The 18539-nt window shown below is 46.2% G+C and overlaps 1 protein-coding gene across 1 annotated transcript in view; it reads left to right on the top strand.

Moving 5' to 3' along the window:
• Positions 1 to 18539, top strand: part of NSUN3 (NOP2/Sun RNA methyltransferase 3) — a 109643-nt gene that overhangs the window by 39811 nt on the left and 51293 nt on the right. Inside the window, exon 4 of the mRNA XM_063956288.1 lies at positions 12930 to 13084. Within this exon, the coding sequence (XP_063812358.1) occupies positions 12930 to 13084 (155 nt within the window). The remainder of the gene's footprint in view (positions 1 to 12929; positions 13085 to 18539) is intronic.

The raw sequence follows: 18539 nt of genomic DNA, 5'->3' as shown, positions 1-18539 counted from the left end.
GGGTCCCCCGTATTTTTTACACCAGCATCGGGCTCCACTAGCTGGACAGATAATGCCACAGCCGGGGGGCACTTTTATACAGCGCCCTGCGGCCGTGGCATTAAATATCCAACTAGTCACCCCTGGCCGGGGTACCCCTGGCCGCAGGTAACCCCACCGCCGACCGCAAAGTTCCCATCATTGAAACTAATGGAGGGATCTGTGCGATGCGCTGTCTGCCAGCAGACGCGCATACAGCCAATCAGGAGAGTGCCACAAAGTAGCGCTTCCTGATTGGCTTAAGAGACCTTTCTGTGACAGCAGTCACGGGGGGGTCTCTACACATGGGACCCCTTTCCCCGAATGCAAACATGGGACCCCTTTCAGTCCGTTTGGTCCGGGTGTTCGTTTTGTTGTTTTGCCAAGTACGAGGATTATTTTAAAAGATCCGGACACTGGATTGAGGTGAGTATAATTTTATTCACAGGTACACCGTGGATTCTACTTGGACAAGTGGACAGAGGTCGGCGTGTGAACATAGGTAAGTATGTGTGTGGCGACATGTGTGAAATAAAGTTTTACTCTCACGGTGTGCGTGTCCTGTTTTTATTTGGGTATTTTTTCCCCAGTAGAACTACAGGTACCAGCGGGCCCGTTTTTCTCCCGCATGCTGGTACTTGTGGTTCTCCAAGTACCAGCTTGCGGGGGAGGCTTGCTGGGACTTGTAGTACTACTGGAAAAAACTATATTCTTTCAATTTTCTCAAGGCTATCAGCCCCCCATCCGCAGCCCTTGTATGGGGGGGGACAGCCTCGGGCTTCACCCCTGGCCCTTGGGTGACTGGGGGGGGGGGACCCCTTGATTGAAGGGGTCCCCACTCCCCCAGGGTACCCCGGCCAGGGGTGACTAGTTGGATATTTAATGCCACGGCCGCAGGGCGCTGTATAAAAGTGACCCCCGGCTGTGGCATTATCAGTCCAGCTAGTGGAGCCCGATGCTGGTGTAAAAAATACGGGGGACCCCTACTCTTTTTGTCCCCCGTATTTTTTGCACCAGGCGCAGAGCCCGGTGCTGGTTTTAAAAATACGGGGGACCCCTACTCTTTTTGTCCCCCGTATTTTTTGCACCAGCACCAGGCGCAGAGCCCGGTGCTGGTTTTAAAAATACGGGGGATCCCCTGTCAGTTTTTCCCCCGGATTTTTAGAACAGGACCGGCTCGAAGAGCCCGAGGCTGGTTATGCTTAGGAGGGGGGACCCCACGCAATTTTTTTTCTGATTTTTAACATTCCATTTAAAAATAATATATATTTTTTTAAATATATAAATAATACTTGTGCCTCCAAAATAGACAAACCAAGTATCTAATCCCTTCTAATATAAATAGATATGCTATTACCAATAAAAAAAACACAAAAAAAAACATGTTTTTAAATTTTTTTATTAGATTCCGCCAGCAAAGTGTGGCGGATTGAAAATGATGAATTTACTGTCTAAAAGCACTGTGGTCGAATTTACAAACTTCAATTGAAAATACTTTTGTCGAATTGCTGCATTTGTACCATTGCAGAATTGTCGAATTTGACAAATGTCGAATTTCAAAAAGTCGAATTCTGAAAGTCCATTTTTTTGTCGAAAAGTACTGAATTGCATTGTCGAATTTTTTTTTGGCGAAAATGTCCCGTTTTTCGACATTTTCGGGAATTCGACCGCAATTGCATATACCCCCCAGAGTTGTAATGTGGTGGCGCTGCCGACACACCAAGAGCCTGCATGGGTGAAAGACATACGTGATAGTATGCATCATATCAATAGGAGATTAGATAAGTCTGAATCTCATGCAGAATGCTGGAGAAAATCTGTGGAAGATGTGATTTTTCAGGGTTCTGTTCTTCCATCTGCAGGCGACCCCTCTGGGTCACATAAGAGACCGTTTTCAAGTATTGTGAATACTGATACCGACACGGACACTGATTCCTGTGTCGCCGATAGTGACTCCAGGGAAATAGATCATAAATTTGCTAAAAATATACAATATATGATTGTGGCTATAAGGGAGGTTCTGGAAGTTACTGAAGCCTCTCCTGTACCTCAGGAGAAGGCCTATTTCTATAAGGAAAAGAAATCTAAGGTCACTTACCCTCCTTCCCACGAGCTGAATACTCTCTTTGAAGGGGTGTGGGTGAATCCCGAAAAGAAATTTCGTATTCCCAAGAGGATTCAGATAGATTATCCTTTCCCGGTAGAGGACAGAAAAAAATGGGAGGCACCCCCTGTGTTAGACAGTGCACTGTCCAGGTTGACAAAGAAGGTAATTCTCCCTGCATCTGGCACGGCTTCACTTAAGGAGCCGGCAGACCGCAAAATGGAGACTACATTGAAATCCATTTATGTTGCCAATGGTACGCTGCTCAGGCCCACGATTGCTTGTGCATGGGTGAGTTATGCGATTGAAAAATAGTCAGACAACTTTTCATCAGAAATTGACACGATTGATAAAGATGAGATACTCCTGAAGTTAGGTAATATCAAAGACGCAGCCGCATACATGCTAGAAGCGATGAAAGATATTGGACTCTTGGGTTCAACGGCCGCTACCATGGCGGTATCGGCTCGGCGGGCGTTATGGATTCGCCAGTGGAACGCGGATGCAGATTCCAAAAAGAATATGGAGGCTCTGCCATATAAAGGTGAGGCCTTGTTTGGCGATAGACTGGATGCGTTCGTCTCGGCGGCTACCGCAGGTAAATCAACGTTTTTGTCCTATTCCCCTGCACCGGCAAAAAAGACACATCCCTCTCATATGCAGTCCTTTCGGCCCAACAAATACAGAAAGTCCAGAGGTTCCCCCTTCTTTGCAGGTAGGGGAAGGGGAAGAGGTAAGAAGCCCGCAGCATCTTCGGGATCCCAGGAGCAGAAGTCAACCCCTACTTCTGCCAAATCTACAGCATGACGCTGGGGCTCCCTTGCGGGAGGCCGCTCGGGTGGGGGCACGTCTGAAACTGTTCAGTCAAGGTTGGATTCAATCTGGCCTGGACCCCTGGGTTTTACAGATAGTATCACAGGGGTACAAGCTGGAGTTTCAAGACGTTCCCCCATGCCGATTTTTCAAATCGACCTTGCCAGCTTCTCTTCCAGAACGAGAGGCAGTAACAGCGGCAATTCAAAAATTATGTCAGGATCAGGTCATAGTCCTGGTACCTTTGTCACAACAAGCGGAGGGGTTTTATTCCAGCCTCTTTGTAGTTCCAAAGCCGGACAGCTCGGTCAGACCGATCCTAAACCTAAAAAATCTGAATCTCGACTTGAAACGGTTTAAGTTCAAGATGGAATCACTCAGGGCAGTGATTTCCAGTCTGGAGGAGGGGAATTACATGGTGTCAGTAGACATAAAGGATGCTTACCAACATGTTCCCATTTATCCTCTTCACCAGGCTTTTCTGAGATTCGCGGTTCAGGACTGCCATTACCAGTTCCAGACATTGCCTTTCGGTCTCTCCACGGCGCCGAGGGTATTCACCAAGGTGATGGAGGAGATGATGGTCCTCCTTCGTCAAAAAGGAGTCAATATAATTCCTTATCTGGACGATCTCCTGATAAAGGCGAGATCCGTCTATACCCCATGGTCTTGAAGTGGACCCCAGCATCCTCTACGGACTAGGAGAAAAGGATTTACCGGTAGGTATCAACATTCTATTTTTTGGGCTTCTCATGAGTATTTAACTCATGAAATGACTGCCATCACTGTGTGGAAGGGGTCCTGCAGCACAATCACATGTATATTTACAATCTGCAGTGCATTAAGAGAAGGGAGGGCCCCTTTGCAGGCTCCAATCAGTGGTCACCCCCCCTCTCACTGGTGTTTTCCCCATCATACTCCTGGCAGATGCCAAGAGTCTATTGTGCATGCGCCAATCTTAGGCAAAATTGGCCCTCATTCCGAGTTGTTCGCTCGTTGCCGATTTTCTCTATATTGCGATTAGTCGCTTACTGCGCATGCGCTTAGTTATTTTACTCAACAGTTAGGTATTTTACTCACGGCATTACGAGGATTTTTCTTCGTTCTGGTGAACGGAGTGTGATTGACAGGAAGTGGGTGTTTCTGGGCGGAAACTTGCCGTTTTATGGGTGTGTGTGAAAAAACGCTGGCGTTTCTGGGAAAAACGCAGGAGTGGCTGGAGAAACGGGGGAGTGTCTGGGCGAACGCTGGGTGTGTTTGTGACGTCAAACCAGGAACGAAACTGACTGAACTGATCGCAGTGGCAGAGTAAGTGTCGAGCTACTCAGAAACTGCTATGAAATTTCTATTCGCAATTTTGCGAATCTTTCGTTCGCAATTCTGCTGAGCTAAGATACACTCCTAGTAGGTGGCGGCTTAGCGTGTGCAATGCTGCTAAAAGCAGCTAGCGAGCGAACAACTCGGAATGAGGGCCATAGTGCGGGCACCATTTTTCCTGTGATTCCTGTAATGAGCATGCCCAGATCTCCGGGAATATGGCGCCTGTGCCATGCTTCCGGTGGTTTCTGCGGCGCAGATCTTCAGAAACAATATGCTCCCAGTGATCCCTGCCGTGACCACAGAAAGGTAGGTATTTTGAATGGGTGCAGGATGTGCAGTGTAGACCCCCTGGAATGAAGTACCGTGTGCACCACACACCCTGCACCCATTACAGTTACACCAAGGTCTACAACCAAGGTCATTTCTGGGTATTACAAAAGCAGTTAATTTTATGCATTTTATTTTAAAATCCATGTTATTTTCTTAGATTAATGTACATTTTCAGTCATTTTGCTATATTATCTGCAGAAATGTGCATATGACCACAGCTTATCTGCCATCTGTCTGGTGTATGGACATATCACAGTCTTAGAAATGACATTTTAGAGAGAGTGATAGTGGAGTCAGCCAGGCGCAGGGGAGACAATAGTCCTTATCTAGCTGCCAAGATCAACTCACTTGTCAGAATCATTGCTCTGTACTCGCACAGCCTCCTGATAACTGCATCCGAAGTGCCTCTTTCCTGCAGTGATTAATGTTACACACTGTCAGGCCAGAACTGCTTAGTAGGATCTTAGGGGGAAATGAGCTGAAGGAAACATGACCACTTTCAGCATCCGCATCAGCACTTTCCAGATTTTTACTGTGTAATTAAGTAATGTCTTAGGCATTTACCTTTGGTTAATTGTTCTGGTTTGTTTTTTTGCTTCAAGGTGCATTGATATGTCTCATGATGGCTCCAAGGTTCTTGATAGTTCCTTAATGTTGCAATGTCATCATAATTCTATTACAAATATTTGTTACAGCTATAAGCTTCGTTATCATAACCTTAAAGTGCACCTGCTTACAGTGGAGGCATTCCGGGTACTTCATGAATATTCATTACATTGCAGCGTATGAATTCACAAGGAACTAGTGAACTTGAGACATGAGCCACAATGAGGGAGATTTATTAACCTTCTAAAGAAGACAATTGGATTGGTGCCCATATCAACCAATCAGGTTCTAGCTGTTATTTTATAGATTGTACTAGATTAAGAATAGCTCAAATCTGATTGGTTGCTGATTGGTCAACACCTCCACTCTTAAAGGTTTGTTACTGTACATCTCCCCCAATAGAGCCTCCTTCATTAGGGATGTCACTAGTTACTAGTGAAATGATAAGTAGAATATTGCTCCCACATGCATTAGGTTGACCGGTACAAAAGGTCAACACATGGAAGGTCGACTGGGTCAGAAGGTCGCCATGAAAATAGCTGGATCAAAAATTGTCAACACGTTTTATTGTGGTTAAATCTTGTATATTTCATGTTCGGTGACCACCATCAGTACAAACGTAGACATTCGTGGGCTCACTGCACTCGCCACACTTCAGGCAAGGTTACTATTCCCCATCGCAGTCCACATTGTACATCAAGCAAATGTTGTGAAAACCCCCAAAACACGTGTTGGACATTTGTGTGTCGACCTTTAGTACTTGTCAACCTTAAGCACTGTCGACCTTTTCTACCTTTCGACCTAAAGCATGTCAACCATTTGTGGTCGACCCATTGACTGTCTACTTAGACAGTGTAGATCTATCATCCGGAAACCTTCAACATTGTAGTATAGTGATAGTAAGACTCAACGAAGCCCTTTAATCCTTGAAATATGTATATGATATATTTTATTTCTCTAACGTCCTAGAGGATGCTGGGACTCCGTAAGGACCATGGGGAATAGACGGGCTCCACAGGAGACATGGGCACTTTAAGAAAGAACTTGACTCTGGGTGTGCACTGGCTCCTCCCTCTATGCCCCTCCTCCATACCTCAGTTTGAGACTGTGCCCAGAGGAGATGGGTGCACTGCAGGGAGCTCTCCTGAGTTTCCTGCTAAGAAAGTATATTTGTTAGGTTTTTTATTATCAGGCAACAGACTCGCTGCATCGAGGGACTGAGGGGAGGGGAGCAGACCTACTTAAATGATAGGCTCTGCTTCTTAGGCTACTGCACACCATTAGCTCCAGAGGGAGTCGGAACACCGGTTCGTCCCAGAGCCGCGCCGCCGTCCTCCTCACAGAGCCAGAAGAAAGAAGCCGGGTGAGTATGAGAAGAAAGAAGGCTTCAAAAGGCGGCAGAAGACTTCGTGAGCTTCACTGAGGTAACGCACAGCACTGCAGCTGTGCGCCATTGCTCCCATACACCTCACATTCTCCGGTCACTGTAAGGGTGCAGGGCGCAGGGGGGGCGCCCTGGGCAGCAATATAAACCTCTTATTTGGCAAAAGAGAGCATATATACAGCTGTACACTGTATATATGCATGAGCCCCCGCCAATTTTACACTTTTAGCGGGACTGAATCCCGCTGCCGAGGGGGCGGGGCTTCTCCCTCAGCACTCACCAACGCCATGTTTTTCTCCACAGCACCGCTGAGAGGAAGCTCCTCGAACTCTCCCCTGCTTATACCATGGTAGAAGAGAGGGTTTTAAAGAAGAGGGGGGGCACATAATTCAGCGCAGATAATAATAACAGCGCTACGTGGTAAACATTAAATTGCTGTGTTTTTCCTGGGTCATATTGCGCTGGGGTGTGTGCTGGCATACTCTCTCTCTGTCTCTCCAAAGGGCCTTGTGGGGGAACTGTCTTCAGAAGAGCATTCCCTGAGTGTGTGGTGTGTCAGTACGTGTGTGTCGACATGTCTGAGGTAAAAGGCTCTCCTATGGAGGAGATGGAGCAAATGTGTGTGTGTGTGGTGTCGCCGTCGACAACGCCGACGCCTGATTGGATATGTGAAATTAAGGGCTAAGATGAATTATTACACAAACTATTAGAGAACAGACAGGGAATCTACCCATGTCTGTCCCTATGTCATAGAGATTTTCAGAGTCTCACAACGCTCACTATCCAAAATCATAGACACTGATATCGACACGGAGTCTGACTCCTGTGTCGACTACGATAATGCAAAGTACAGCCAAACGCAGAAAAGTATTGAATATATGGTTATTGTAATAAAAGATGTTTTGCTTATCACTGATGACTCATCTGTCTCTGACACGAGGGTACACATGTTAAGGGGAAGAAAGCTGAGGTAAATTTCCCTCCTCTCATGAAGAAAAAGAGCGGGAATCTCCAGACAAGAAGCTGCAGCTTCCCAAAAAGAATTCTCAGGGAGTATCCTTTCCCTAATGGGGCCAGGATATGATGGGAATCTTCCCCTAGGGTGTACAAGGCATTGACACGTTTACCCAAAAAGGTAGCGCTGACTTTACAGCTATCCTCAGAGATCCTGCAGATAGCATGCAGTAAAAGTACTTTGAAGTCCATTTACACACATTCTGGTACACTACTCAGACCGGCGATTGTGTCGGTATGGGTTTATAGCGCTGTAGCAGCGTAGACAGATATCTTATCAGCGGAGATTGAAACCCTAGATAAGGATACCATGTTATTGTCCCTAGTATATATAATATATATATATATATATATATATATATTTAGATATATATTTATATGTAAAAGATGTTCTTTTTTTTATATATATATATATATATATATATATATATATATATATATATATAAGACATGCCCAAAGAGACGTTAGTCTACTGAGTTCTAGAGTCAACGCTATGTCGATTTCTGCTAGACGTGTCCTGTGGCACATGCAATGGACAGGTGATGCCGACTAAAGGGTGCATATGGAGTTGTTGCCTTTCAAGGGTGAGGAATTGTTCGGAGAGGGCCTCTCTGATCTCGTCTCCACGGCTACGGCAGGTAAATCAAATTTTTTGCCATATATTCCCTCACAATCTAAGAAAGCGCCTCATTATCAAATGCAGTCCTTTCGTTCCAATAAAAACAAGAGAGCACGTGGTTCGTCCTTTCTTGCCAGAGGTAAGGGCAGAGGGAAAAAGCTGCACAACACAGCTAGTTCCCAGGAACAGAAGTCCTCCCCGGCCTCTGCTATATCCACCGCATGACGCTGAGGGAGTCAGCTCCTGTGGGGGCACGTCTTCGACTGTTCAGCCACGTCTGGGTCCACTCACAGGTGGATCCGTGGGCAATAGAAATTGTTTCCCAGGGTTACAAGCTGGAATTCGAAGAAGAGCCTCCTCGACGGTTTTTCAAATCGGCCCTACCGAAACAACCCCTGGAAAGGGAGATAGTGTTACATGCGATTCAAAAATTGTGTCTGCAACAAGTGGTGGTAGGGGTTCCCCTGCTTCAAAGAGGGCAGAGGTACTACTCAACTCTGTTTGTGGTTCCGAAACCGGACGGTTCGCTCAGACCATTTTAAATTTAAAACCCCTGAACCTTTACTTAAAACGGTTCAAGTTCAAGATGGAATCACTCAGGGCGGTCATCGCCAGCCTAGAAGGGGGAGGTTTTTTGGTATCTCTGGACATAAAGGATGCATACCTGCATGTCCCCATATATCCTCCTCATCAGGCGTACCTGAGATTTGCAGTACAGGATTGTCATTACCAAATTCAGACGTTGCCGTTTGGGCTTTCCACGGCCCCGAGAATTTTCACCAAGGTAATGGCGGAAATGATGGTGCTCCTGCGCAAGCAGGGTGTCACAATTATCCCGTACTTGGACGATCTCCTCATAAAAGCGAGATCACTGGAGAAGTTGCTGAGCAGCGTATCACTTTCACTGAATGTGTTACTGCGACACGGCTGGATTCTCAATATTCCAAAGTCGCAGCTGAATCCTACAACTCGTCTGCCCTTCTTGGGCATGATTCTGGACACAGACCAGAAAAGGGTTTTTCTTCCGAAGGGAAAAGCGCAGGAACTCATGACTCTAGTCATGAACTTGTTGAAACCAAAACAAGTGTCAGTACATCATTGCACTCAAGTTCTGGGAAAGATGGTGGCAACATACTAAGCCATTCCATACGGCAAGGGCCTTCCAATGGGACCTATTGGACAAATGGTCCGGGTCGTATCTGCAATTGCGTCAGCGGATCACCCTGTCCCCCAGGGCCAGAGTATCTCTCCTGGGGTGGCTAAACAGTGCTCACCTTCTAGAGGGCCGCAGGTTCGGCATTCAGGACTGGATCCTGGTGACCACAGACGCGAGCCTCCGAGGTTGGGGAGCAGTCGCCCAGGGAAGAAATTTCCAAGGTTTTTGGTCAAGTCAAGAGACTTGTCTTCACATCAACATCCTGGAACTAAGGGCCATATACAACGCCCTACGTCAAGCGGAGATCTTACTTCGCAATCAACCAGTTCTGATCCAGTCAGACAACATCACCGCAGTAGCTCATGTAAACCGCCAAGGCGGCACAAGGAGCAGAGTGGCAATGGCGGAAGCCACCAGAGTTCTTCACTGGGCGGAGAATCATGTAAGCGCTCTGTCAGCAGTGTTCATTCCGGGAATGGACAACTGGGAAGCGGACTTCCTCAGCAGACACGCTCTGCATTCGGGAGAGTGGGGACTTCATCAGGAAGTCTTTGCGCAGTTTGCAAGTCGGTGGGGACTACCCCAAATAGACATGATGGCATCCCGTCTCAACAAAAAGCTACAAAGGTATTGCGCCTGGTCAAGAGACCCTCAGGCGGTAGCTGTGGACGCCCTAGTGACACCATGGGTGTTCCAGTCGATATATGTGTTTCCTCCTCTTCCTCTCATACCCAAGGTGTTGAGGATAATAAGAAAAAGAGGAGTGAGAACAATTCTCATTGTTCCAGATTGGCCACGAAGGACCTGGTATCCGGATCTGCAAGAAATGCTCACAGAAGATCCGTGGCCTCTTCCTCTAAGGCAGGACTTGTTACAACAAGGTACTTGTCTGTTCCAAGACTTACCGCGGCTGCGTTTGACGGCATGACGGTTGAACGCTGGATCCTAGCGGAAAAAGGTATTCCGGATGAGGTCATTCCTACGCTAATAAAGGCTAGGAAGGACGTGACATCTAAACATTATCACCGAATATGGAGAAAATATGTTTCTTGGTGTGAGGCCAGGAATGCTCCTACGGAAGAATTCCACCTGGGCCGTTTTCTTCACTTCCTACAAACTGGAGTGAATTTGGACCTAACATTAGGCTCCATTAAAAGTTCAGATTTCGGCCTTATCCATTTTCTTTCAGAAGGAATTGGCCTCATTACCTGAAGTACAGACTTTTGTGAAGGGAGTACTGCATATTCAGCCTCCCTTTGTACCTCCGGTGGCACCTTGGGACCTTAACGTGGTGTTAAGTTTCCTTAAGTCACATTGAACCACTTAAGACAGTGGAGTTGAAATATCTCACCTGGAAGGTGGTCATGTTGTTAGCCTTGGCTTCGGCTAGGCGAGTTTTCGGAACTGGCGGCTTTATCACATGAAAGCCCTTATCTGGTTTTCCATATGGATAGAGCGGAATTGCGGATCCGTCCTCAATTCCTGCCTAAGGTGGTCTCATCCTTTCATATGAACCAAACTATTGTCGTGCTGGTGGCTTCACGTGACTTGGAGGATTCCGAGTCCCTTGATGTGGTCAGGGCTTTGAAAATTTACGTGGCCCGAACGGCTAGGATCAGTAAACAGAAGCACTGGTCGTCCTGTATGCAGCCAACAAAGTTAGCGGCCCTGCTTCAAAGCAGACTATTGCTCGCTGGATCTGTAACACGATTCAGCAGGCGCATTCTACGGCAGGATTGCCGTTACAAAAATCGGTTAAGGCCCCTTCCACTAGGAAGGTGGGCTCTTCTTGGGCAGCCGCCCAAGGGGTCTCGGCACTACAGCTGTGCCGAGCTGCTACTTGGTCGGGTTCAAACACCTTTGCAAAATTCTATAAGTTTGATACCCTGGCTGAGGAGGACCTCCTGTTTGCTCAATCGGTGCTGCAGAGTCATCCGCACTCTCCCGCCCGTTTGGGAGCTTTGGTATAATCCCCATGGTCCTTACGGAGTCCCAGCATCCTCTAGGGCGTTAGAGAAAATAAGATTTTAAACCTACCGGTAAATCTATTTCTTGTAGTCCGTAGAGGATGCTGGGCGCCCGTCCCAAGTGCAGACTACTTCTGCAAGATTTGTATATAGTTATTGCTTACATAAGGGTTATGTTATAGCTCATCAGTCTTGGACTGATGCTATGTGGTTGTTTTCATACTGTTAACTGGGTAGTTTATCACGAGTTATACGGTGTGATTGGTGTGGCTGGTATGAATCTTGCCCTTGGATTAACAAAAATCCTTTCCTCGTACTGTCCATCTCCTCTGGGCACAGTTTCTCTAACTGAGGTCTGGAGGAGGGGCATAGAGGGAGGAGCCAGTGCACACCCAGAGTCAAGTTCTTTCTTAAAGTGCCCATGTCTCCTGTGGAGCCCGTCTATTCCCCATGGTCCTTACGGAGTCCCAGCATCCTCTACGGACTACGAGAAATAGATTTACCGGTAGGTTTAAAATCTTATTTTTTAGATTAACTGTTAAAGGTTGGTGGGAACATATACATGGGTCTAGTTCCTATGATACACACACACACACAAACATTTGATAGAAATGGTCAAAACAGTGTTACAATACAAAGCTACTGTATGAATAGCAAAAAGGACCAAACTCACCATAACACACAAGCTAACGGGCCCATACATATGAGACGCATCTCTTTAATCCTCCGATCCGCTCAATTGCGCCCAGCGGCGGGCCGAACAAAGACTGAAGGGGGGAGCCGGCCAGCACATATAAACATACTGTACATGTCAAGTTGTGTAACATATGTGCTGGCTTCCTTACACGGGGATTAGCAGCTGCCACAGCATGCATGGGACACAGAAACACAGTACTCAGCCTGTCTATCTTCAGTAAGCCCACCCCCAGACTTCAGTAAGCCCACCCCCTTCAGTAAGCCCACCACCAGCCAATGGTAGTCTGAGGGCAGGCTTATTGAAGATAGGCTGAGCACTGTGTGCCTGTGTAAGGAAGCCAGCACATATGGTACATACAACTTGACACGTATGTTTATATGTGCTGGCCTGCTCCCTTCTGCAGTCTTTGCAGAATGTGCTGATCAGAAATGCTGATTGGCTGCCATCGATGATCGGCGATTCGTCAGGGAACCAGGGAAGTATGGCATGTTAAAATTAAGTTTAGGTCGGGGTGTGCAAATCAGGGAAATTCAGCATGTTGAATATCCCCGATTCTCCTAAACAGGCGTCAGGGGATCAGGGAATTGTGACCATCCGTTGCATAAGTGTGGGGGGCCTTTACTTACATCAAGTTAAGTAAAAATGCATTTAGGAACAAAAACAGGACCTACAGTATAAGGATCTAGATGCAGTAGGGAAGGAATTACTCTTTGCATTAATATGTAACTAATTGCATTCCTTATTAATATATTTAAGCTATTTAGAACGAAGTCAAAAAATAACATCCGCAGGAAGAAAAATAATGACAACATTGTGAAAAATGTATGCTACTGCCAGATAGTTATAAATAGGCTTTATTTTCTGCTTGGGTTTAATTACATATGGAATCGTTTTGCCCAGGGCACCTTCATTGTAACGAGCCAGATATCAATAGATCACGGTGGCTGAAGCAGACATTGGAATCCTTTGTGCCATTGTCCCACATGGGTGCCATCACCACCTCAGAAATGGATGGAAGGATAATGGGACGGTTACACGCCAATGCATATGACAAGGTTCGTATTGTTTAAGGCAGTTATGTCTTATTTTTAAATGACGGAAGCTGTGTTGCAAGCACTTTATACAAGCAGCACAATACAAAGGGCCCCAGTGGCAACACATACTCCCACACATCAGCTCTCATGTAGGATCTCAGAGAGACGGTCACCTTGTTACTGAGCACACAGCGGCCCACATTGTGAATGTGTTCCCACATCCTGATCCTGGACTGCTGGTAAATCCATGGTTAGGTACAGTTACTGCTAGTCACAGCTGTCCTCTGCTCCCCACATCCAGTCTGTGTCCAAAACCTTTAACACAATCACCCATTGGGCTTGATTCAGTGGTGCACAGTGCGTGAGTCCCGATGGTTTCACAGAACCCCCGATAAGTGCCGGAATCAGGGGGATGAGCACGCCGCATCGGGGATAATTGGATAGCCCCCGGCAATACAATTACCTGCGGCCATTGACTGTGGATAGTTGGATACCCCCTTGGAATCAACTCCAGACATTTTGGCTGCTTAATTGATAGAAAAATTAAGAAATAAATGACAAAGGAATAGCTTTATCTGTACATGAAACTGGTTCAGTATGAAATCCCGACTGTTGGGATCCTGGTGTTCGAAATCCCAAACTCGAGCGCAGTGTGTTCGCTCATGGGCTCTCTGTGCTCAACGCCCTTCGGGCCCAGTAGTGACACCTAATCCCCCTCGGGTGGTGGCGTGGACCACCACCCAAATGGGGTTTGTGGGCATCAGTCGGGATTACGATCGCCGGCATTTCTCTGACGTCCTAGTGGATGCTGGGAACTCCGTAAGGACCATGGGGAATAGCGGCTCCGCAGGAGTCTGGGCACAACTAAAAGAAAGCTTTTAGACTACCTGGTGTGCACTGGCTCCTCCCACTATGACCCTCCTCCAAGCCTCAGTTAGATTTTTGTGCCCGGCCGAGCTGGATGCACACTAGGGGCTCTCCTGAGCTCTTAGAAAGAAAGTATATTTTAGTTTTTTTATTTTACAGTGAGACCTGCTGGCAACAGGCTCACTGCAACGAGGGACTAAGGGGAGAAGAAGCGAACCTACCTGCTTGCAGCTAGCTTGGGCTTCTTAGGCTACTGGACACCATTAGCTCCAGAGGGATCGACCGCATGGAACTGGCCTTGGTGTTCGGTCCCGGAGCCGCGCCGCCGTCCCCCTTACAGAGCCAGAAGCAAGAAGAAGTCCGGAAAATCGGCAGCAGAAGACTTCGGTCTTCACCAAGGTAGCGCACAGCACTGCAGCTGTGTGCCATTGCTCCTCATACACACTTCACACTCCGGTCACTGAGGGTGCAGGGCGCTGGGGGGGGGGGGGGGGGCGCCCTGAGCAGCAATAAAAACACCATGGCTGGCAAAACAATCACAATATATAGCCCCAGAGGCTATATATGTGATAATTACCCCTGCCAGAATCCTTAAAAAAGCGGGAGAAAAGTCCGCGAAAAAGGGGCGGAGCTATCTCCCTCAGCACACTGGCGCCATTTCTCCCTCACAGCTCCGCTGGAAGGAAGCTCCCTGGCTCTCCCCTGCAGTCTACACTACAGAAAAGGGTAAAAAAGAGAGGGGGGGCACTAAATTTAGGCGCAGTAAATATTATAGCAGCTATAGGGGACATAATTCAGTTAGTCCCTGCATTATATAGCGCTCTGGTGTGTGCTGGCATACTCTCTCTCTGTCTCCCCAAAGGGCTTCTGTGGGGTCCTGTCCTCTGTTAGAGCATTCCCGGTGTGCGTGCGGTGTGTCGGTACAGCTGTGTCGACATGTTTGATGAGGAAAATTATGTGGAGGCGGAGCAGATGCCTATAGAAGTGATGTCACCCCCTGCGGGGCAGACACCTGAGTGGATGGTTTTATGGAAGGAATTACGTGCAAGTGTCGACTCCTTACACAAAAAATTTGACGACATGCCAAATGCGGGACAGCCGGCTTCTCAGCTCGTGCCTGCCCAAAGGCCATCATGGGCTCTAAAACGCCCGCTACCTCAGATGGCAGACGCAGATGTCGACACGGATACTGATACCAGTGTCGACGATGATGAGTCTAATCTAATGTCCACTAGGGCTATTCGTTGCATGATTGAGGCAATGAAAGAGGTATTACACATTTCGGATATAAACCCAGGTACCACTAAAAAGGGTATTATGTTTGGGGAGAAAAAACTACCCGTAGTTTTTCCCCCATCTGAAGAATTAAATGAAGTGTGTGAAGAAGCGTGGGCTTTCCCCGATAAAAGATTGGTAATCTCTAAAAAATTACTAATGGCGTTCCCTTTCCCGCCAGAGGATAGGGCACGTTGGGAAACACCTCCTAGGGTGGATAAAGCGCTCACACGTTTGTCTAAAAAGGTGGCACTTCCGTCTCCGGATACGGCCGCCCTAAAGGAGCCTGCGGATAGAAAGCAGGAGGCGATCCTGAAGTCTGTATATACACACTCAGGTATTATACTTAGACCAGCTATTGCGTCAGCATGGATGTGCAGTGCTGCATGGTCAGATTCCCTGTCAGAAAATATTGACACCCTAGACAGGGACACTATTCTCCTAACCATAGAGCATATAAAAGACTCAGTCTTATATATGAGAGATGCACAGAGGGAGATCTGCCGACTGGCATCTAAAATAAGTGCATTGTCCATTTCTGCTAGGAGAGGCTTATGGACTCGGCAGTGGACAGGGGATGCATATTCCAAAAGGCACATGGAAGTTTTGCCTTATAAGGGTGAGGAGTTATTCGGGGATGGTCTCTCGGACCTAGTTTCCACAGCGACAGCTGGGAAGTCAGCTTTTTTACCCCATGTTCCCTCACAGCCTAAAAAAGCGCCGTTTTATCAGGTACAGTCCTTTCGGACCCAGAGAAACAGGCGAGGAAAAGGCGGGTCCTTTCTGTCCAGAGGCAGAGGTAGGGGAAAAAGGCTGCAACAAACAGCAGGTTCCCAGGAGCAAAAGTCCTCCCCCGCTTCTTCCAAGTCCACCGCATGACGGTGGGGCTCCACAGGCGGACCCAGGTACGGTGGGGGGCCGCCTCAAAAATGTCAGCGATCAGTGGGCTCGCTCACAGGTGGATCCCTGAATCTTGCAAGTAGTATCTCAGGGGTACAAGCTGGAATTCGAGGCATCTCCCCCCCGCCGTTTCCTCAAATCTGCCTTGCCAACAACTCCCTCAGGCAGGGAGGCTGTGCTAGAGGCAATTCACAAGCTGTATTCCCAGCAGGTGATAGTCAAGGTGCCCCTACTTCAACAAGGACGGGGTTACTATTCCACACTGTTTGTGGTACCGAAACCGGACGGTTCGGTGAGACCCATTTTAAATTTGAAATCCTTGAACACATACATAAAAAAATTCAAGTTCTAGATGGAATCGCTCAGGGCGGTTATTGCAAGCCTGGACGAGGGGGATTACATGGTATCCCTGGACATCAAGGATGCTTACCTGCATGTCCCCATTTATCATCCTCACCAGGAGTACCTCAGATTTGCGGTACAAAATTGCCATTACCAATTCCAGACGCTGCCGTTTGGACTGTCCACGGCACCGAGGGTGTTTACCAAGGTAATGGCGGAAATGATGATACTCCTTCGAAAAAAGGGAGTTTTAATTATCCTGTACTTGGACAATCTCCTAATAAAGGCGAGATCCAGGGAGCAGTTGTTGGTAGGAGTAGCACTATCTCAGAAGGTGCTACACCAGCACGGTTGGATTCTGAATATTCCAAAGTCACAGCTGGTTCCGACGACACGTCTACTGTTCCTGGGAATGATTCTGGACACAGTCCAGAAAAAAGTGTTTCTCCCGGAGGAGAAAGCCAAGGAGCTGTCATCTCTAGTCAGAGAGAAAAAACAGAAGACTGCTTCTACAGCGCCTCAATTGCAGGAGGCTAATAATCAAATTACCCTGATACATGCGCGGCTGAAAAACACTATGTGGGTGTTTGGTTGGAGAATATAGAAACAGACAAGATCAGCTGCGCAAAGTATCAGGGAAAGGACAGTACAATTTTAGGAGAACCGATGTATGTATATAAATTGATTTATTAATGAAAAAGCATAAAATAGCAGTAAAAGATGACATAAAATTGTTGGATATAAAAAGGCACACCTTGACTAAGTTTATCCGTTTAAACAGACACCAAATGGTGTCGGTTCTCTATATGGAAGTCCACAAAGGGAAATAAAGTCCAGCTGTTTGTTGGAAAGCAATAGATGGTAATAGCCGTAGTGTTAATACTGGAAGTGAATGATCAATGCAGTAGACATCCCATAATAATACATTGGGGGAGTGATCCAGTGTTATTTATGAGTCTATTGAATTAGATTCTTAAGCCATTTTTCAACAATTGCCCTGCCTCCAAACCCCCCCCCCCCCTTCCTATTCCTATTATTATTATTATTACTCTCTCTCCATGTTTGTGCCAATGTTAATATTCATTCTTGAGAGGTTTATTTTAACTTACTTTATTTTATTTTCACATTTTATGATTCCTTTATAAACACGTCATTATAGCATACTCTAAATATTGATAATCCTCTGCCCTAGTCTCCGTGACAGAGTGGTATTATCCGTCGTGTTAGTAAACCTAAGTTATTCCGGTTCAACTTCACGTTCGAACCGTGATTAATATTTTGATCATTGTTTACTTTATATTATTATGTTATTATTTTTATTCTTTATTATTATTCGTTCTCTATGACCGTGCTAACGCTATTGTTTAACCTTGGGAGGTCTATTATAACCTATGACCCCTTTATAAACATGCTATCATAATATTTTTTAAATGTTTCAAATGTTGATTACCCTCTATCCCAGCCTCTGTGGCATAGTGGTATTATCCTATGCGTTGGTAAATTTAAGTTATCCTGGTTCGATTCTAACTGTGACCAATATTTTGAGCAATGTTTATTATTTTTTATTGTCATTCTTTTATTATATATTTTCTATCCGTATTTGCATAACACATATTTGCATATATTATTATATAGTTCTATTAATATAATTAATATAATTTTAGACCCTTTGGTTAAAATATTATTATTACCAATATTATTTTTACTTTGCGCCCCTTGGCTTCATTCTTTGTTGTTTTATTTTATTTATTTATCATTACTTATCATGTTTTATTATTATTAAGTTTATTAATTTTCTGAGCGTTTTTATATTATATTGAATTAATGTAGACACATTTTTAGTACTTTTAAAGTGTTGGGATTATAATTCAGCACAGCTGGATATTTGTATCAGCTTTGTATCCCTTGAGAGCCGATGTATGTAATTAGCTAGGAGCAATCCAATGAATGTTTACACCTGTACATAATTAACTAATTATCCTGCTTTAAAAGTGGATCCAGATTGAGGCTGGTATATTCCTTTGAGAAAGTCACGGGTCACGTGACGAAACTAGTTAGGCCACGCCTCCTGTCTGCACACCTGCCGAGGTAT

Source organism: Pseudophryne corroboree, chromosome 2 (genome assembly GCF_028390025.1).
Source record: "Pseudophryne corroboree isolate aPseCor3 chromosome 2, aPseCor3.hap2, whole genome shotgun sequence".
Lineage (NCBI taxonomy): Eukaryota > Metazoa > Chordata > Amphibia > Anura > Myobatrachidae > Pseudophryne > Pseudophryne corroboree.
This window is presented reverse-complemented; position numbering and strand designations above follow the sequence as displayed.